The 21,725-nt window shown below is 39.0% G+C and overlaps 1 protein-coding gene across 1 annotated transcript; it reads right to left on the reverse strand.

Moving 5' to 3' along the window:
* Positions 1-1,160: 1,160 nt before the first annotated feature.
* mrvi1 (murine retrovirus integration site 1 homolog) lies at positions 1,161-20,320 on the reverse strand (the record flags this gene model as incomplete). Its single annotated transcript, XM_083890898.1, has 19 exons — positions 20,234-20,320; positions 18,736-18,848; positions 18,585-18,646; positions 17,073-17,246; positions 16,841-16,968; positions 16,390-16,446; positions 14,763-15,236; positions 13,300-13,378; positions 11,910-12,030; positions 10,376-10,406; positions 7,513-7,653; positions 7,194-7,325; positions 5,521-5,674; positions 5,367-5,416; positions 4,768-4,956; positions 3,870-3,931; positions 2,782-2,904; positions 2,366-2,494; positions 1,161-1,323 (listed from the first exon to the last, which is right to left on the reverse strand). The coding sequence occupies exons 1-19, from the start codon at positions 20,303-20,305 to the stop codon at positions 1,161-1,163; spliced, it is 2,454 nt and encodes an 817-aa protein (XP_083747024.1). The 5' UTR covers positions 20,306-20,320.
* Between the last annotated feature and the right edge of the window lie 1,405 nt (positions 20,321-21,725).

A 21,725-nucleotide genomic window follows, 5' to 3' on the forward strand; every position in this document is an offset into this window, starting at 1 on the left:
CTTCTGAAAAACCTTTTCCTGAAGATAGGGTTTTTCAAGGGTTCTTGGTAACACTAATGGTTCCATTTTGATCCAGAGAACCCTTTAAAACCCCTTTCCTGAATAAAGGGTTTTAAAGGGTTCTTGGTGGAACCTTTATAAAAAGGTTCTACCTGGAGCCAAAAAGGTTTCTCCTATGAGGACAAGCCGAAGAACCTCATATGGTTCTACTTAGCACTTTTTTTTCCTAAGAGTGTAGGTGAACATGGCAGAGACTACTGAGGCAAAATTAAGGAACCAAGAACCAAGATTCTGATAAACTCTGCATCAGAAAGAACACGACAGTCTAAATAAATAAATATTACAAAGATGTGGTTTGTAGAGTTTCTTCACTATTGCATTTATTCTTCCCGTATAATTTAAATATTGTTTTGAGTTGATGGCACAGTGTAGATCATACTTTCTATATGGGCACCTGTGCTGTATCTGTGATATCTGATACTGTTTTGAATTGGTAAAAAACGTCATTTTATGCAAATTATTTAAACGATAAACTCAAATCTAGAGTGTCATTTAACTGAAACCACAATCAAGCGTTACCTTTACCAAGGAGTTGATGTTTTTGGTTGCGTTTGTTTGTGTTTGTGAGCAGCAAAACTCAAGTTCAGGGAATCATTTTATTGGGATTGGGTGGAAACCACTTGTTTATGTCGTAAACTCATACTGATTTAGCAGAATTGGACTGATGTCAATATTAAATATCATATTGGCTTATCCCTTATTTTAATGTGGGGATGTAGGTTAAGTTTTGATTAGATTTTTAATGTATTGATGCTGTGGGAAAACTACTATACTGTGGCTTTTGCAGACATTTCTACTCCTCAAGGAACTATAAATCTTGTTTTTCTTATTTCAATAAAAAAATACATTGACGTTTGAATCCCAACAGACTCTTTGTTAAGATTCCCTGATCATCCAGAACCAGGAGTCATGGCTTCAAGTGAGTCCGGCTGTGATGATGACGATGATGATGAGATTATGGTTAACTGACAGAGACAAAAGAATGACTGCAGTCTCTTGTGTTCAGTGGTCGGGGCTCTTTGGTCGTGACATTGCACCAAGTTCACAGGAGTTTCTTCAAATTTTATATATATATGTTAAAAAAACAGTCCCTTGTTCCCTTACGTGTCCTCACGTCGGTTGTAGTGGTCACTGAAGAATGAGAAAATGCTGATAACCAGACACATCGCCACAAACACGGTCAGGGCGAACCAGAGAAGTCGTCTGTTCAAGGAAATCTTTGGACAATAACGACCGAGACGAACCAGCACTTCCTCCATCCTCCTGTGGACAAGAAACAACAATATTATCTATCTATCTATCTATCTATCTATCTATCTATCTATCTATCTATCTATCTATCTATCTATCTATCTATCTATCTATCTATCTATCTATCTATCTATATATCTATCTATCTATCTAATAATGCATTATCAACTTATCTATCTAGCTAGTTAGCCTGCTTGTTAGCTTACAAGCTATCTATTAACTTATCTATCTAGCTAGTTAGCTTATAAGCTATCTATCAAAGTATCTATCTAGCTAGTTAGCTTATAAGCTATCTATCAACGTATCTATCTAGCTAGTTAGCTTAAAAGCTATCTATCAACGTATCTATCTAGCTAGTTAGCTTAAAAGCTATCTATCAACGTATCTATCTTGCTAGTTAGCTTATAAGCTATCTATCAACGTATCTATCTTGCTAGTTAGCTTACTATCTATCTTGCTAATTAGCTTACTATCTATCTATCTATCTATCTATCTATCTATCTATCTATCTATCTATCTATCTATCTATCTATCTATCTATCTATCTATCTATCTATCTATCTATCTATCTAGCCTGATTTTTAGCTTACAAGCTACCTATCAACTTATCTATCTATCTATCTATCTATCTATCTATCTATCTATCTATCTATCTATCTATCTATCTATCTATCTATCTATCTATCTATCTATCTATCTATCTAGTTAGCCTGATTTTTAGCTTACAAGCTACCTATCAACTTATCTATCTATCTATCTATCTATCTATCTATCTATCTATCTATCTATCTATCTATCTATCTATCTATCTATCTAGTTAGCCTGATTTTTAGCTTACAAGCTACCTATCAACTTATCTATCTATCTATCTATCTATCTATCTATCTATCTATCTATCTATCTATCTATCTATCTATCTATCTATCTATCTATCTATCTATCTATCTATCTATCTATCTATCTATCTATCTATCTATCTATCTATCTATCTATCTATCCCTTAAATGCCAGAGTCAAACAGGAGCGCGTCAGGAAATAATCAGATTTCCTTCACCTGCTCGTCTTCATTTTCCTTCCACTCTCCTCGTCTTTATTACTCGATTCCAGGAGTTTCTCCACCATGTTTTCCTCTTCGTTCTTCTCTTCTTGCTGAGCTTTGCTCTGCTGCAGTCCCTCTTGGAAGCTGCGTTTTTGAAAAGTCCACAGTTCAGTTATTTACTACGGACGCACAACAATCACAACACGTCCAACAGTCACTCTGCTTCTGTGACGTCTGTGCTATTTAGATCTGGATTTACACACAGCAAATGTGATTTAACGTCATCAGACACCGACAACCCACCTGTTACAAGACATTTAAATTGCTCTGCGTAATATGATGAAGCGCATTCTCACACTTGACTTCACAGTGTGTGTGTTTGTGTTCATAAGGTTCATTAAAACAGCAGAGAGAGAAACAAAGGGCCTCACCCTTTATTATAAGCCTCCTCCTCAATCTTTGCCTTGAGCTCAGCTCTGATCTCAGCTCTGATCTCCTCTACGTTGACCGAAGGCTTGGCCGGCTCACTTTCCTGCTCCAGCGCACTCTTTCCACTGCATTGTTTCAGATAGGAAAGAACACTCAGATCACAGCGGGGCAGCGTTGGGACACATGACGTGACGCGACACTTTGATTCCATGACCAACAACTTGGCTCAAGATCTTTGCAAAGGACAAAAGTGCAGCGTCAGCGTTTGCGTTGCAGACGCTTTCGAGCGTCGTCCACTCTCTGTTGCATCAAAGCTCGGACGCTCGAGAGCTTCACTCGGTCCCCGTTTATAACAAAGATATCGCTGGAGCTGGTGTCTGGATTCTGTCAAACGCTTACACAAATGTTTAGATTGGGATCCGGCACAGCACATCCATCAGCCACAGCAGGGTTTGATTATTTTTTTTATGCTTTCGGGGTTACGTTACACACCTCGCTTCAGTGCTTTCTCTGCACATCCTGGAGGTCAAAGGTCAGACTGCAGCAGAAAGTGCCTTTTTGATAAGAACGATTAGAGGGTTGCGGGCTTTTCTTGGCCCATTGTTTCAAGAACCATGAGGTGACGTACGTGTGTGTGTGTGTGTGTGTGTGTGTGTGTGTGTACTTGCAGTATACTGAGGACCAGTGAGGGTTTTTAACCAACAAAGTGAGGTCATTTTTACGAAGCCGGTTGTTTTCACTAAAATCACTTCCTTGGATTGTAAACATGCTATGCTCTGTTTTTAACAGAGGTCCTCAACTTGGTACAAAAACCCGTTTTCCAGCCCTGGTGTTACACACACTTTTTGCTCTGTGGCTCCACCTGCCGACATTTTATGGTACTGCACCCAGCAGTTCTTTATAGATGTCATTCATGAAGTAGATATTTGTAATTGTGTTGATTTATAAAGTGGAAATGCTGGTCCTCACTTTGTCAGCACTTTTATCCAGTCCTCAGTATGTAGCAAGTACAAGAATGTGTGTGTGTGTGTGTGTGTGTGTGTGTGTGTGTGTGTGTGTGTGTGTGTGTGTGTGTGCGCAAAATACATACCATTCCGCGGCTGGTTGTGACGCCTCTGTGGAAGGGCTGGCTTTCATATCATTGGCTTCACACTACAGAACAGAACATGTTATTTTTGTAATAAGAATAAGAATAATAATAGCCTGAAATACTTCCATAAAATACAAGGGGGGTTAAGGGGAATTTGATTATACTTACTATTGGGCCTTGAGATGGGTCAATGATTAGCAGAAATGTTTATTTTGAAGCACTGTTATTTTTTTTGCAGCATCAGATTTTTCAAAAAACTCCCTAATTTGGTCCTTGTGGCAGAAAATGACCACCTTCCAAAAACTGCTATAAAAACATTGTATATTAATATATTTTTCCACTTTAAATTGTCAGTCTTGTAAAGTAACTCCAGCCTGACATATAAATATCAAATATTAAAACTAATTTAACTTATTAAAAGTCCCAGGACCATAAAGTAAAAACACTTTACAAGTTAATGTCCTGTGTTTACTATAAACTCCTGACATCTTTTGTTCTGTTCACAAGCTTATATTTTTATATTGGACGTTACTCTAAATGTTGCACTGTTTGTGAAACACTGGACAATATTACCTCTTCTAGTCTCAATATTTTACCTATATGATAATCGTAGCTGTATAAAAAGTTGCCTCTAAAAGCACAAATACAGTTCTTATCGGCTTCTTATAAATAATATTGGTTTATACCATTGGGCAATAACTTATTGTTTATATCCAGTAAATTAAAGTCATCAGGTTCATATTCCACAAAACTTTTTTATCCACTTTGCAAAAAAAAGAGTGTGTCCTCAGATAAAGTCACAAACTCATCCTGCATTACGTATTTCAGCAGTCAATGAGAGGGTGACCGACGATCGAGTCATTTCCCAGAATGTCCCAGCAGAACAGGAAAGACCTACCAGAACAGGAAGAGCAGCACCGGCGGTGGGTCCTGTGTTGGAGCCAGGGGGCAGGCTGAGACCTGAGGGTGTGCTGAGACCCGAGAGCGGACCGGGACCTGGTCCTGCTATGGCTGGAGTCTGACCTGGGATGTTCAGCAGGTTGAACTTTGGCACCACGGCGACGCTCACCCTGCGTCTGGGCAGAGCCTACAGAGGGTCAGTGAGGAGAAGGTGAAAACAGACAAAAATAAATATTAGGGATGTTGAATTGTTGAATTTCACTGAAAACAAATTGTGTTTTTTAAATGAATCGTTTCATCAATTACTGCATCGATGGCATTTGAGATAATGAGGCTATAATACCATTAACTTCAGCTACACTGCCGTTCAAAAGTTTGGGCTCACCTATACTTTTGAACGGTAGTGTATATAAATGATTTTTTTGCTAATTAGCGCTGAGCAAAGTTTTTAGCCGTTAGCATGCTTTTACCACCATGACATTTCTTTTATTTCTTTTATTCCGTTATTAAAAAATGCCTCACAAATGACCTTGCATCATAAAAACATGTGTTTGTTGTTTGACTAAGTCCAAGTGACGGCAAACAGAATGTGTTTACCTTTCCAAGGGTGACGGACATGGATCTGGACGACCGCGAGACTCCGTCATCTGTTCAAACGCAGACATAAGAACACAGAAAACTGCAGTAAGTGCACAAATACCACTTACATGTTGCATTTAGCATCAAACCGTTAGCCGCCGCACACTTTTACCTCCAGTGTCCACAGAGCCTCCATAGCAGCGGTTGGAGTTCTGGTTGGCCAGCTTCTTAAACTCCATCAGCTCAGCGTGATCTTTCTCGTAGGTTCTCTTCAGATTTTCCACGTATTGCATCATGACCTCAGTGGCCTTGTTCATTCGTTTCTCCTGTTGCAGGAAGAAAAAGGCAGAAAAAAATACTGAACGAGTTTCCACACAACCACACAGAAAGGTCACTTAAACTGATTTGAAGTGTTCTGCTGACTGTGTTTTTAATGTCACAATAATAAGTGACAGCATCTCCAGCTTATTAGAGGATGTTTGTGTGCTCAGTGATCTGAACTGTGCAAAACAACGATGTAAAGTATTCAAAACAAAAACAGTAATTCGATTACGATCTAAAGCGTTAATGCCAACAAACGTGACATACAGCAGAGTACAGTACGTATCTGGGTCGAGTGATTTGTGCATTTTAAGACGACACAGTTTTAAGTAACTCAATCTTAAATAACAGCATCCAGGAAATGGTCGACGCATGGAGATGATGGATATGTTGTTGGTTTGTGATTAAATCTCCGTCAGGAAATCTCGCTTCCACGAGGAAAAACATTCTGTCACTCTGACATAAAGGAAAATCAAATTGTGTGCAGCAGTGGATTATGATGAAGAAGAAGAAGCTTAAAAGCTAAATCATGACAATAAACAAGGCCGTCCCTCAATAGACCTTAAAATCTGTTAAAAGATGGAGTCGTAATGTAGAAGTAGATATGATGTTGAGGTGTACAAAAATCTAACGGGCTTTGTCATGTAAAAGCAGTACATTTGTGATGTTTGGTTGATCAGGACATTCAGTGAAAGTCTTCTACAGATGATGAAGTGTTCAAAAGTTTCAAAAATTATTTCTTCAAAAAAATAATAAAAAATTACAAAAAAAGAACATTCTGTGGAAAAAATGGAAAACACAAACAAATTGTAGAGGTGACTCCAAACTTTTGAATGGTAGTGTATAAGTAGGATACTAGCCCTTTATAACTAATTATTAAGCATGCATTAACACCTTCTATATAATATATTATACATCGATTATTGACATGAATTAAGATTTTTGCTAAATAAGGCGCTAATATGTGCTTAAAGGTGCCATATGTAAGAATGTGGCCAAAAATGGTTACTACACTCGAATTCATAATACCGAGGTCTTTTAGGTTTCGTTTTCGCGGGCACTGTAGCTCAGACGTAACTGGCAACCCGTGGTTGCTCGGCAGCTGAGACTCTACTGACTGCAATGATTGGTAGACGGCGGTAGGTGGCGCCACATGACACCGAAACATAATTTGCGGTCTGCAAAACATTTTTTTTAATGCAAATATTTTGGCTGTACTGTTGTTGTTGGTGTTGGTGGATTTTATGGCCAGTTGCTTTAGATTTATTACGTTTAATTTAATATTTACTAATAAAGGCCTAGTATGCTACTTATATGCATGTCTTGGCTATATTTTCTATTAATTTTGCAACTCTTTTGATGAATAAAAGTCTGACTTTTAATGGAAAACACCAAAAAATTGTATAGGTGAGCCCAAACTTTTGAACGGTAGCGTATTTGAAAGAATAAGCCGGTCTGTATTCTGTCCGTCACCACACTGTGCTGTATTTCTGTCATCTGCACACATCTGCTGCACCACTGCACCTGTCGAACCGCTCCCACTATCTCCGCTCGGCTGGACAGCCTCGTGGCCAGGCGGTGCAGCACTGCCACCGTCTCCAGGAGGCGCTGGTAGGCCTCGCGCTGTTCGAGGTTCTGCCACTGCGGTGCGGTCATCTGCGGGAAAAAAAAGACGACAACACTGGAAAACAGTGTGCATCGCTGTCCCTCTTGTACCTGGGACTGGACTCTTTCTCACACTAGATAAATATTTACTGTCCAGGAAACACTTAAGAGCCACAGGGATTTCACCGAGTGTTGATCTAATATCAGCTGCTGTGTGTGTTTTTTTGCGACGACCGACCTTCATCGCTCTTTTAAACTCCTCGAGTTCTTTCTCCGTGTCTTCCTCTGTCAGGTTCCTCTCCCTCTCAGCCTGTTTCATCCTCGTCTCCAGAGTGTAGTTGTCGTTACGAAAGGCCAGTGAGAGCTGGACAAAGGCGTTCTGCGGGGAGGAAGTGACGCCACTGTAACACTCATTAAACAGCACATTAAACAATAACGATGTGCTGGAGGCAGCAGTGCACAAACACACAGTGTAATAAACCATGTTAAACTCTCCCGCACCACTGCACAAGCAATTTCCCCAAAAATGTACTGTATGTTTGAGACAACTTAATTTGATTTATGCTATTTAAAACACACACATAAATCCGTAACAAGTTTTTCAGAAAGTTTCCTGTTTTTTTTATATATATATATTTTTCAAAAAACACTTTTTTTCCAAGTTTTTTTTCCTTTTCTTTCCAAAAAGTTTTTTTCCTTTTTTTTCAAAAGTTTTTTTTCCAGTTTTTTTTTTTAAAATTGCCAAAAAAGTATTTTTTTTTCAAAATATAGATTTTTAAAAAATATATTTTTTTCCCCTAAAATATATATTTTAAAAAAATGGAAAACTTCGGAAAAATTGTATCGGTGACCTCAAACTTTTGAGCGGTAGTGTAGTTGTTTATATTTAAACTACCATTTTACACACTATTAGCATGTATAAATATTGAATTCGTAATTTATAACACATGAATACTCATTAGTATGCAGTTTATGCAGTATGCAGTGTACTTATTATAAAGTGTTACCCATAAATCTTAAAGCTAATATAAGCTATTATAGCTATTAGCTAATATAAGCTAACATAATCTTAAAGTACATCATGCTGTTATTCTGCTTGTGTTGCTTCATGAACAGAAACATCATTATACGAAGCGCACTTTATCTAGAAATCAGGCTCTGTCAAGCAATACTATCAGACCTGACCGAGGGAGATGGGTGGGGATGCAGAGAAGCATTTATTCTGTCAAACCTGCTCAACAACTGGGGTTTTTAGCAGTAAGACCGGTCGGGTCTCACTTTACTAGCTGTTGCCTCAGCTCAGCTTTAACATAAATCACAGTCCATGGCCGAGAGGACAGGAAGTGGGCTTGTAACCGGAAGATGCTCGGACCTCCCCATCATTGCTCCCCAGGCGCAGATAAGTGCTGCCCAATGCTCCTGGCTTGTGTGTGTTTTCACCACTGCTGTGTAATAAGGATGGCTTCGTTCAATATCACTAATTGGTGTGTGTGTGTGAGAATATTACTAATTCTTATTCTAATAATCACTTCCTGTGTGCAGATATCTGATATAGTTAACAACACAGAGAGAGTTTTGTGGAGCTGTGAGGGTTAATCAGCTCTGATAGTGGTTTGAATGTTATACTGTCGTTCAAAAGTTTGGGGGCACTTAGAAATGTCCTCATTTTTGAAGGAAAAGCACTTTTTTTGAATGAATATAACATTAAATTAATCAAAAACACACTCTATACATGGTTAATGTGGTAAACGACTTTTCTAGCTGCTAACGTCTTGTTTTTAATGGAATGTGTGACTTTTAATCGAAAACACAAAAAAATTGTATCAGTGACCCCACTTTTTCATTTTCAAAATTCAAATAATTTTTTTATTTTTTAAAAAAAGGTATATTTCCAAAAAAAGTTTTTATTTCATGGAAGTTTCCTGTAATTCTTTTTTCAAAAAAGTTTTTTTTTCAAAAGTTTTTTTTTCTTAAAATGCTTCATTTTCAATTTTTTTTTTCCCCCAATTTTTTTGGGGATTTTTGTTTTTACTTTTTTCAAACGTTTTTTTTTTTCTTCAAAAAATGTCTTTGTAAAAATGTTTCATTTAAAAAAAAAGGGGGGGGGGGGGTTCAGTTTTTTTTTTCTAAATAGTTATTCATTTCAGTTTTTTTCCCTAAAAAATATATTTTTTTATAATTTTTTTTTTTTCAAAAATGGAAAACTTGGAAAAAATGTATTTTATCAGTGTCCCCAAACTAATGAACGGTAGTGTAACTGTTTATATTTAAACTACCATTTGAGGCCTGGAGCCACGACCTTCTCCTGCAGTTTGTCTGCAGACCCTGCGTCAGTCTCTGAGAACGACTGGTTTTATCCGATTTGATCACCAGCCTCGGGGAACTGCGGCTGTGATTCTGACACGTGACCTTTTCGGTGTTTTGCTGCGTCGATCAAAGCTGCGCAGCTTTCCACCGCACATGAGCCACAGCTGAGAGGAAACACACGACCTCTGACTGTCCTTACTCAGACACGTCCCCGAGGGAGTGGCGAGAGGGGCCACAGCCCCGAGCCCCGAGCCCGGGCCAGCGTCACTAACGTTTGCGTTTTCTCCACAGGAAATCACTCCCGAGTCTCTTCGGTCTGATCAGGAACAGAAAAACACTTTCCTGTTGACGGCACACACCGCCGAATACAAGCTTTTTTACGACTGTGTAATGAACTGCTTTGGTAACAAAACACAGAGAGCGACACAACAATAACCTCAGTGTCCCCAGTGTTTGGACTAATGTTTCAATTGTTTGCTGCTCAAAGCAAACACATTAGTGTTGGCAGTCACTTTTTATGACGAGGCACATCACACCGAAGGTTTTACTGTTACCATGAATCACAGCGAGAGTGCAAATGAGAATATTATATCACACATAATTAAAGCTTGGGAAGCACAACACAGCAGCAGCAGTGGAAAAACACAACTATAAACACGTGCTTCAAGGTTAATTCGACAAAGTACTGAACGTTCCACGTCTCGTCGAGAATTTGAACTTTTGGCGAATCACGACAACAAAAGCATTCGAGCACATGTTTAACAAAGGAAACATGAACGTAATCTGATACTGACCTCAATCTCTTTTTCACTCAGCGGAGGCGCACTGTGAACGACAGACCAGAGATTAGCCGTTAGCCACAGAAGTAATGTGCTGTAAATAGTTCATCACAGACTAACTCAGATGCAAAGATAAGTATTCAGTCCAATCCAGTTTAATTTCATTTATAAAGCTCTTTTAACACAGTTAGCCAAAGTGTTGCACAGTAACATTTAGCGCTGGGCAGTTAGCGACATCAATGTTAACGTACGTTAACTCATGACACGTTTCCATGACAAGTACGCTGGTTATTTGTTAGCGCTGCTCTTTTCCTTTAATAAACAGACCGCTCCAGTTCCAATGTAGGCTAACGCTAACGGCGCTAAAGGAGTTAATGCAGCTAACTGGTAAACGGTGCCTGGACTCCGGTGTCGCGGCACGTAAACATGACGTCACTCGCATCTTTTTGCGGTCTTTCGCGACGACTGACCGAAAAAGACGCGCGTGACGTCATGTGATTTGTTAGCGCTGCTCTTTTCCTTTAATAAACGGACCGCTCCAGTTCCACTGTAGGCTAACGCTAACGGCGCTAAAGGAGCTAATGCAGCTAACGGAGCTAACTGGTAAACGGTGCCTGGACATGACGTTAATGCGCGTTAACCTGGTGCCCAGCGCTAATAACATTAAACATCAAATAGGAATAAATGGCCCGCCACTTATAATCAACTTATAATGACTTAAGAGCTGAAACGATTAATCGATTATTATTCATAGGTTTGAAGCTTTATTCATGATTAAAACCAGATTTCTGATTGTTTCAGCTTCTTAAATGTGAATATTTTCTTAGTTTCTTTGCTCCACATAAACAAAGAAATCATTCAAACTGAATCATTTTGGTTTGTGGATAAAAACAAGATGTCATTTCATGGACCAAACTATGCATCGAGAACATAATCGACAGATTAATCGATTACGAAAATAATCATCAGTTGCAGCTCTAAATTAGTTATTTATGTATGTTTTTTATAACTATGTTAATTTGGCATCATAAATACGTTTATATAGTCAACTTTTTTTTCGTTCCATATCAAAACAATCACTTTTAATGTGAAATTATGTGAATTATCATCATAAATATTATTATTTCCATGTTTTTTTCTCAAAAAGTTGGCTTTTTTTTTCACTTCACTGGCCGCCGACTGACCAAACGAGACACTCAGTGGCCCCCAGGTCACTGGAGTTTGAGAGCCCTGTGCACGAGTAACTCATTGCAAAGTTTGTGACCCAAAAGGCCTGAAACTCTCCGAGCATCGACTTTGTTTCTGTGACGACCAGGAGCAGCTGCTCAGCTGACCTGAGGAACCACAGAGGAACAGCAGACTGAAGCAGTGAAACCACTGAGAGATTAAAGGCCAAAAAAAACAGTGAAAGTGTGAAAAGGAAAGCCTGACTAACCCAAAAACAAGGGCACCGTGGCGGTCAAATGAGATGTGATAAAGACAAAAGCAGTCAATAAATCTGTGTTTGAACTAATTGGACAAAAAAAGTAAGACGGTGGATTTTACACACCAGCCTGGCAGACCCCGGTGTAATTTCAGTTTCCGTAGCATCACGTCTGAAATGTTGGGCATCGCATCAGACTTCTCCTTCCCCTCCACATTAGAGGCAGAGTGTGGAGCGAGTGGAGGACCTGCACACACACATAAACACACCACTTATTATCATTCCAGAGACATTCTGGTGATGTACTGATGTAAATCACACGTCTTAAAAGGTTTTCTCCAACAGCGCCTGTTTTTGTTTGAATAAAGTGGTGAGGTTCCAAAAGAAACTTGTTGTGTATCACTTTTTTTGACTGCATTTACAAACATAGCAATGTTATTCATTTTTAAAGGAGTAATATGGAATAAATAACGAATTATACAACAGCCACAGTGACCATGTGATTACAGCTTAGTCTGTAGTATGAAATCCAAATGTTAATGTCTGTGACAGGTATATCTTGCTGACCGTTAGATTGCCCTAAGACTTTGGATATGGGTTGAGCATGGCCCGATGGTGTGTATCCTTGACTTTCACATTTTTTGGAGGAATATTAATCTTCACTGATTTATCATGCTTATTTAGCATGATCGTAATGACTTGAAATTTACCATCATAATAGATGGCATCGCCCTGAACAAGGCTCCGTTGAAAATATTTGCAAACATCTTAAGGAATAATTTTAATGAATTTTTGAAATGAGCCGACGCTCATCAGCAAAAAAAAAAGTATCTCGGAATGACTTGATATTTAGCATCATAATAGTCGGCATCGCCCTGAACAAGGATCAGTTGAAAATATTTGCAAACATCTTAAGGAATAATTTCAATGAATTTTTGAAATGAGCTGACGGTCATCAGCAAAAAAAAAAGTATCTCGGAAAGACTTGAAATTTACCATCATAATAGTCGGCATCGCCCTGAACAAGAATCTGTTGAAAATATTTGCAAACCTCTTAAGGAATAATTTTAATGAATTTTTGAAATTCAGGAAATGATCCATTTGCCCTGATGCACTTTGACAGTGAGTTTTATTCATAAAAGGTTGCACAGTGTTTGTATTGTTAGCCTTTACGTTCCTTATCATGCATTACCATAATATAGCTCCCAATATAGGAATACATACTTCCTATGGGCACTGCACTAGTTCTTTACAAACCATGCCACCTGCTGATGGAAACCAAAAACAGCATTTTATCTCATGTGGTCAGTAAAGGGGTGGCACAAAGGAAGAAAACAAAACAAAACACAGAAGAACAGATCACCATCATCACCATCATCATCATCATTTTCTGACTAGAACAAATATTTTCCCTGAAATGGAGGAAGTGCACGCCCTCGGTGATTGTGCTGAATGTGCTGTTGAAAAAAAAAACTTTCTATCTTACACAGACGAGAGGTCGAGTGAGGACCGTCACCTTTTTCCTGTTCAGCAGATTCGTTCAACTCTGGTAACTTGGATCCCGCTATGCTTTGGTTACGCATCAGCTTGTGCTCCTGTACAAAGAAATATACCATAAAAAACCACACAATTTACATTTAGTATTTTATTATGACAACAGTTCACTAAAATATGGCTTGTGTTTACAATTTACACAAACATCATGCTATACTATGTTGTCCAAAATGTGACCATTTTTTTGGTCCAAAATTTGACAAAAACATCATAGTTTACTTTGTCGTCCAAAATTTTATAATTTTTTTGAAAAAACAATTTTGGTCCAAAATTTGACAAAAACATAATATAATATACTATGTCATCCAAAATTTGAAGTACATTTTTTGGTCCAGAATTTAACAAAAACGTCATACTTTACTCTGTCGTCAATAATTTGATATTTTTAAATATTATTTTTTGTCCAAAATTTGACAAAACGTCATGCTTTACTATGTCCTCCAAAATGGGACAATGTTTTTGCAAAAAAATAAATTTGTTCGAAAATTTGACAAAAATGTTAAATTCTGGACATAGTAATAGCTTTAAATTGCAAATTGTCAAAGAAGAATGTCATCCTTTCTGGTCTGTGAAGGCCACCGTGGGGTAGTGAGAGTTCTTTGTTTGTTGCATTCTGCATTGTCAACACTAGATGTCACTAATTCACACACACTGATAATCCGGGGTTCCTGGGATGAAATTCATTCATTTCTTGTACATAGAGAGATGTGAAATGAGACTGAAGGAGGGACAATTTAAAAGGGACTGGGCTAAATGGTTCAAATATAAACTGAGTTTGTTTGTCTGTTCATTAGCAACAGAACTCGAAAAGTCATGGACGTATTTGGATGAAATTTTCAGGAAATGTCCGCAACGGGACCAGGAACAAGCGATTAAATTTCGGGCGTGCTCCGTAAACACTATCACTATTTTTATTGCTATTTTGTAGGCACTGAGCTACCTTGGCGGAGGTCTGCGCTCTCCAAATGCTTCTCTAGTTCATTATGTTTCCCCTACTTGTTTTGTCTTTCGGGAGTTTTATTGTCTTTTTGGTTTTTTTTCAATTTCTATACAAGTATTAAACCAAAACAAACCGAAAAGGTCATTTCCATATCATTGTCAGTAAAATTTAAACTAGAAAAGCACTCGGAGAGTGCAGACCTCCGCCAAGGCAGCTCAGTGCCTACAAAATACACCCTGTTAGCGCGCCGCGTCTATAAAGTGATAGCATGTACGGATCACGCCCCAAAATTTAATCACTTGTTCCTGGTCCCACTGCGAACATTTCTTGAAAATTTCATCCAAATCCGTCAAGCTATGTTGCCAACAGACAGACAGACAAACAAACGGAGGTCGATAAGTCTTTCATTACTTGTGAAAATTGTACCTCGACGATGTAAATTGTATACGCTGAGATTGGATAAATAAAGAGAACCAGTGCTTTACCTCTCTGAGTTTGGACAGCTTCTGGACACCACCTCCTGCCTGGCTCGGGAGGTCTTTGTATCCCGACGACTTGAAGACGTCTCTGGGAATTTCTGTGAACGTATCCTCGTCTATGGAAGGAAAACTCGGGGCTCCGTTCCTGGAATTAAGGCTGCCGACTGCGTCCCAAGAAACAGCCCTCATGAGCGGAGGAAAGGCCCCGATGGTCTTGATCTCCGCCGTGCATGGAGCCTGCTGGGTTTGAGGACGTGGGACGGGCTTGGCCACACCAGTGGCCGGGGCCTGGTTATTGTTTGGGCTGAAAACAGCTCCCTCGTCGGCTTTATTTACCACTGGAGGACTCTTGGGCACAGCAGCAGCAGCAGCAGCAGCAGCAGCGTCACAGTTGTCCTTCTGAAGAGCGAAACGTGGCGTTAGCGTCCCTGAGGACACTTTCCTTTTCTCTGTGGGCTTCCAGTCCACCAGCAGTCTGCCCTGAAGACAGCAAGATAATGAGCAGTGTTAATACAACTGTGTGGGAATGAAAGTGTGTAGATTACTATATGTCTTTATAAAGGCAAATGTGTAAGGTCATTTTACAGCATCAGGCATGGAACTCAAAGACAATGAGGCTGCGGTTTGGCTGATGGGAATGTTGAAATAGTTTTGCATGTTATATTGTATGTTATATGATGGTGTTGTTAGCTGAAAGGTCAACGAGTCTCCATGGTGATTAACTAAAGAAGCCAAAAGGATTCTTCCTCAGGAAACCATGAATGTCTTCTTAAAGGTGAAGGAAGTAGTTTATAGTGCCATCTAGAGGAGAGGCTGAAATTTACAACAACGAACTGCTCCTCTGCTCACCCCCCTCCCTTCCCTGAGCGCTACGGTGTCCTCAGCCGGTCAAATGTCGTCCTCGTCGTCTTTCTCCGTGTCAGCAGATGAGGTTGGTGAGGCGAGGGAGAGGGCGGAGCTACCGCGGCCGTCGTAGCAGACAAAGCGGAGAGAGTGGAGGCGGGACTTCCTGCTACAAGTAAAGCGACGCTTGATTTGTTCTCTCGCGTTTGTCCTTACAGGCTCCTGTAGAAACATGGCGTCTCTCTGCTAACAGTGGCTATGCAACCGCGGCCCGCGACCATGTTATTTTACATGACTTTTTGAAACACTACGAAAATGAAACAAAAACTATTATACAGCGACTAGACAATGCAGGAGCACATAATATGTTTACCAGGTCCTTTTGTGTATTGTGTATTGTATATTGTGTAATTAGGATGTCCAGACTGAACTTGCACCTTCCTACAACATCCGCAGGGAGTCGGCTCCCCGATACCTACAGTAGACAAAGAGGTGTGAAAACACGGCCTGGAAAGGTAGACTCCACGTATAAATGTGGAGAGCTCACTTTGCTCTGGGTCTTGCTCCAGCTTGGATCGCTCATGTGTAGATTGACCTTTACTTTGCAAAGAAAATAAAACCTTGTCGGCCGGCAGAACTTTCTCTATTTCATTCTTCACCAGCAACAGAAAATGTCCACAACATGCCAGATTTGAAATCAGTGGATTAAACGGAGTTGTGTGCCTGACACATCAGCACACAATGATGTTTATGATGTTTTTAAAAAAAACAGTAAATCTGTAAATCTGACCTCATGATCCTGGGCGGTTACTTCAGCCTGTTCCCGCATTGACGGAACGTCTAGATGCTACAAATGAGATTATTTAGATTAAGATTAAATACTTACATATTTATAAAAAACAAACATTATAAAGAAGCACAGACACTGTTTAAAAGTCATTTCTTTACCTGAGCGACAGACTGTGAGCTGACGTGGGTTGAATCTGAGAGTCCTGCAGGAAACAGAAAAACATCACTCAACAGACAAATAATTAATGGAACAGTGAGTAGAATTTAATGGCATTTAGAAAATAATAAAATAAAAATACATTTAAAAAAGCTCTAACTGTCTTTGTATAAGGCAACAAGACACTAATGTACAGTAGATATGGGAGGCTGATTGTAAGCATTTTAGGTAAAATCTTCAATAAAAGCACTATCACACACTTATTTTCCAATAAATCACCCTAAATCCTAAACACTGGACCTTTAGAATGTGTGAGTAAAAGTGGTGTTAAACAGTTCATACCAGTTTGTGGTGCGACAGTTAGTGAGCTGCTTCTAGAAGAACAAGGTGAGGAGGAGGAGGGAGTCGGAGGTGGAGAAAGACCTACAGAAAGAAAACATGATATTAACAACCTCAACCAAGCCTTATGAAGTCATTATATGCTGCGTTCAGGGCGATGTGTGTGTGTGTGTGTGTGCACGCTCCACCTGGTGGCGAGTCCGTGAGGCTGCTGGTGGAGCGGCGTCCGCGGCGTGTCAGGAAGCGGTCGCTGACCTTCTTGGCCTGTTCCAGCAGCTCCAGGTTCTTCAGCCGATCCTCGTCAGAGAGCTGCAACTCCGGCAGCTGGTCTTTCACCAGGTCGATGACGTTCCCTGAGCCGTCTGGAGACGGGAAACACAAACACAGGACAACTTTTACACCGTCGGAGTTTTGGGTCTTGCTCAAGTAGTCGATGTCCTGAGAAAACATCTCGCAGTAGAGCCTCAAAACGAATCAATCCGAATAGATTTTATCATTTAAAAAGACTGTGGATGCTGCTGGACTGGACTTTAGGATCCTTAAGGTTCATTAAAGTGTGATTCCTCTCACTTTAAAGGCGAGGAACAACTCACAGCTGGACGTGAGCTGAAGCATCGGCAGACGAGGAAAACACAATCAAAAGTAAACAAGACAGCAAAGCAAGTTTCAAGTGTGCATTATATGTTATGTTAACATGTTTGAACAATAAAACCACTGCACAACAGTACGTCAGATCACACACCAGAACTACTTTACTCGGCTCCGAACAAGAGACTCGTTAAATGATGTGTGTCGTTAACTTAATGTTCAAAACTGTCCCTTTAGGACTATACCAACACATTTAAGTGCAATAACTGCTGCTCATGTTAACAATGTTTACACCGTTACACTGCTCAGGTCAACACTTTCTCCGTTCTGACTTGCCGTTTTGTTTACATAGGTTTGCTGCAAATAATTTACTATAAAAATAATATATACTATACTATACATAAACTATATATACAGACAATTATTGTGTGTATATATAGTTTATGTATATAATAATCTTCTATTCTAAAGCAGTGTTCTCAGATCAATAGCATGTGGCCCGCCACTTAATATCAACTTATAATGAGTTCAGAGCTGAAACGATTAATCGATTTTCTAAATTAATCGTCAACTATTTTCTAGGTTTGAAGCTTTTTTCACGATTAAAACCAGATTTCTTATTGTTTCAGCTTCTTAAATGTGAATATTTCCTTTGTTTCTTTGCTCCACACAAACAAAGAAATCATTAAAACTGAATCATTTTGGTTTGTGGACAAAAACAAGACGTCATTTTATGAACCAAACGATTCATCGAGAACATAATCGACAGATTAATCGATTACGAAAATAATCATCAATTGCAGCTCTGAATGAGTTATTTATGTATGTTTTGTATTACCATGTTAAATTTGCATCATAAATACGTTTATATAGTCAACTTTTTTTCCCGTTCCATATAAAAACAATCACTTTAATGTGAAATTATGTGAAATATCATCATAAATATTATTATTTTCATGTCTTTTTCTCATGTCATAAAATAGTGCATTTCTGGACTAGAGAAACTGTTACTAGAGATAATATCAACATAGTTCTCAGGGAAATGTGTTTATTTTTAGGTAATTGCATCTGATATGGGTGTGTGTGTGTGTGTGAGAAAAGGGTTATCCCACCGACTGTGGTGATGGGTCCTCCAGAGGAAGTTCTGCTCAGACGAGCTCTGGGACTGTGTGGCCTGAGAGAGAGAGGAAACCATCAGATTGTCTTCAGCTGAAGGACAAAAAAAAAAAAAAAAAAAGTGCTGGTAATGAGTGTGAGAGTAACCTGGTCTGGTCCAGAGGACGTCCTCCATCTTGTTGGACAAACGTGGTCTGCTGAGGGTAAACGATGGTGGGAGCGCTCATGACCACAGCTCGGCTTTCACAGCTCGGCGTAGACTGTGTAATAAACACACACAGACTGTTGTTTTACAAAGAAATCATTAAAACTAAATCTTTTTGGTTTGTGGACAAAAACAAGACATTTAATAACATCATTATTTCCAAGTTTGACAAACACTGATCAAAGTTTTCTGACATTTTATGAACCAAAACGATTCCTCGATTAATGGTGAAAATAATCAACAGATTCCAACAATATTATTAGACCAGAATGAGGGAATGTTTGTGTGAATTTAGCAGTCAAACAACTCCAAGCTCAGGAATATTTTTTTTAAAAAACACCACTATAGAGAGAGGCATGTGGAGCTGATTATGTGAACATATTTAACATCTTTGTTTATACTTAAAATGTACTCATGTCAGCTTTAAAGTTAACTATGCTAAGTTAAAGGCGCCATATGTAAGAATGTGGCCAAAAACAGTTATTACGTTCAAATTCAAAATACCGAGGTCTTTTAGGTTTCGTTTTCTGACGTAACTGGCAACCCGTGGTTGCTCGGCAGCTGAGACTCTACTGACTGCAATGATTGGTAGACGGCGGTAGGTGGCGCCACATGATGCCAAAACATGATTTCAAAACATAAACATGATTTGCAGTCTGCAAAATATTTTTTTTAATGCAAATATTTTGTATGTACTGTTGTTGTTGGTGAGTTCAGTTTGTTATATGAACATTATTCCTGAGTCTCTGTGACATATTAGGAGGGTTTTATGATTTAGTACATAATGCACCTTTAAATAAATCAAAAACTTTTTTTTTTACTGGAACTATACTTCACATCAACTTTGACTACTACTCCAAGTACTATTTATGTGTTATTCTGTGTAGAAGAGTTGCTGTAAGGAGTAAAGACAAAGTACTGAGGAGTTGTACATACATAGGTATACAGTATATTTAAAAATAACTTGGATTAAAAGTGAAGATAGTTTCACTGTAAAAAAAAAAAAATCTACTTTGGTAAACTTGCTCTTTCAAAACTGCCTGTTTGAACTAGGACCGAACGATTTTGAATAAATCTCTAATTGCGATTATTTTGATTGCGATATCAGAGGGAATGGTAATTTTTACATCATTATTGTCATTTTAATTCAAAAAACATATTTAACAGGGTTAATGTGTGATATTTGTGCAGCTCTGTGAGAAACAAAGAATAGTAGAATAAGGTGAATATAGATCAAGACGATAATTCACTCATGTTGTATTGAAGAGGAGCAGAAACTACCATTAACTCCTCTGGAGGATGTTCACTGACTTCATAAATCAAGTGAGAATTAGACGTTCAATTCATTCATTTTTTTTGCAGCCAGCGGTGTCGCCCCCCAGTGGCTGACTGCTACTTCCTGACTGTTCTCTTTTTCAGTGCATGACGATGAGCACTCACTGTGGTCGGAGAGCTGGAGGAACTGTCCATCTCCTCGGGAGAGTCCTCCTCTTCCTCGGGTAGCGTGGGCATGCTGGGCAGCTGCGAGGGCCGTGAGCGAGTGTGAGGGAAAATAAAAGGATTCTCAGCCTCGCGAGTCGAGCGATCTTCCGTTTGCTCTGAAGGAGATTCCTGAGCGAAGAGGTTCTCGTCTTCCTGGAGCTGAGGAGACGACAAAAAACACATGTACGTCATGAAACAAGTGCTACAAAAGCATCTAAAAGTCATTGTTTACATCTGAAATACACATGAATGGTGATTTCCTTTTCTGGAAATGCATGAAAAAAAGCCCCACTGTAAACAAATGCCCCCAAAAATAGCTTCCACCTCTTCTGCCTGACAACAGCTGTAATTATTATACATTTGACCAACATCGCAGTTCGTAAATCATCAGGAACAAAACCTTCTCTCTGTGTCTCGGGTCCAAACAGAGAAGAAGATTTGCAAGACAAATGACTGAGTCAGGAATGGAGGCTTCAGAGAACAGCATTTGCATCCACTGTTGAAGTGGATTTACATCATTACATTTGTGGTCGACAACTGTTGCCGTTGTCGACTGTTGTGCGGCCATAATCTACGGTGGCCATGAGGTGCAAAACACAAACGCAAATCACACAACACAAAAGCAGAAAACACCAAAACATTAACTCACAACGCAAACACAAAAGCAAATCAAAAAACACAAACGCAATTCAAAAAACACAAAAACATTAACTCAAAGCGGAAACGCAAATCACACAACACAAATGCAGAAAACACCAAAACATTAACTCACAAAACAAACACAAAAGCAGAAAATATTAACTCACAACGCAAACACAAAAGCAGAAAACATTAACTCACAACGCAAACACAAATCACACAACAAAAAAGCAGAAAACACGAAAACATTAACTCACAGCGTAAACACAAAAGCATAAAACACAAAAACATTAACTCACAACGCAAACACAAAAGTGAGTTAATATTTCGTGTTTTCTGCTTTTGTGTTTGCGTTGTGAGTTAATGTTTTCATTTTTTCTGCTTTTGTGTTTGCGTTGTGTGATTTGTGTTTGCGTTGTGAGTTAATGTTTTAATTTTTTCTGCTTTTGTGTTTGCGTTGTGTGATTTGTGTTTGCGTTGTGGGTTAATGTTTTCGTGTTTTTTGATTTGCATTTGTGTTTTGTGATTTGTGTTTGTGTTTTTGATTTGCGTTGTGTGATTTGCGTTTGTGTTTTGCACCTCAGGGCCACCGTAATAATCAAATGAAGTTCAACGAATATTATCTGCAAAAAAAAAATAAAAAAAAATAAAAATAAATACGGCAATAAATGAAAGGAAAAAGATAATTCTGTTAAACATAATATGCTAACCTTCGCTACAAGCTGCGACAAACCCAGTGATCCAGATGGATCCTGGCATTTAAAGACTTTTTACTTTCTATTCTTTGTAATTGTGTATTGTCATCTACATC

The sequence above is a fragment of the Microchirus variegatus genome, assembly GCF_963457635.1.
Source record: "Microchirus variegatus genome assembly, chromosome: 6".
Lineage (NCBI taxonomy): Eukaryota > Metazoa > Chordata > Actinopteri > Pleuronectiformes > Soleidae > Microchirus > Microchirus variegatus.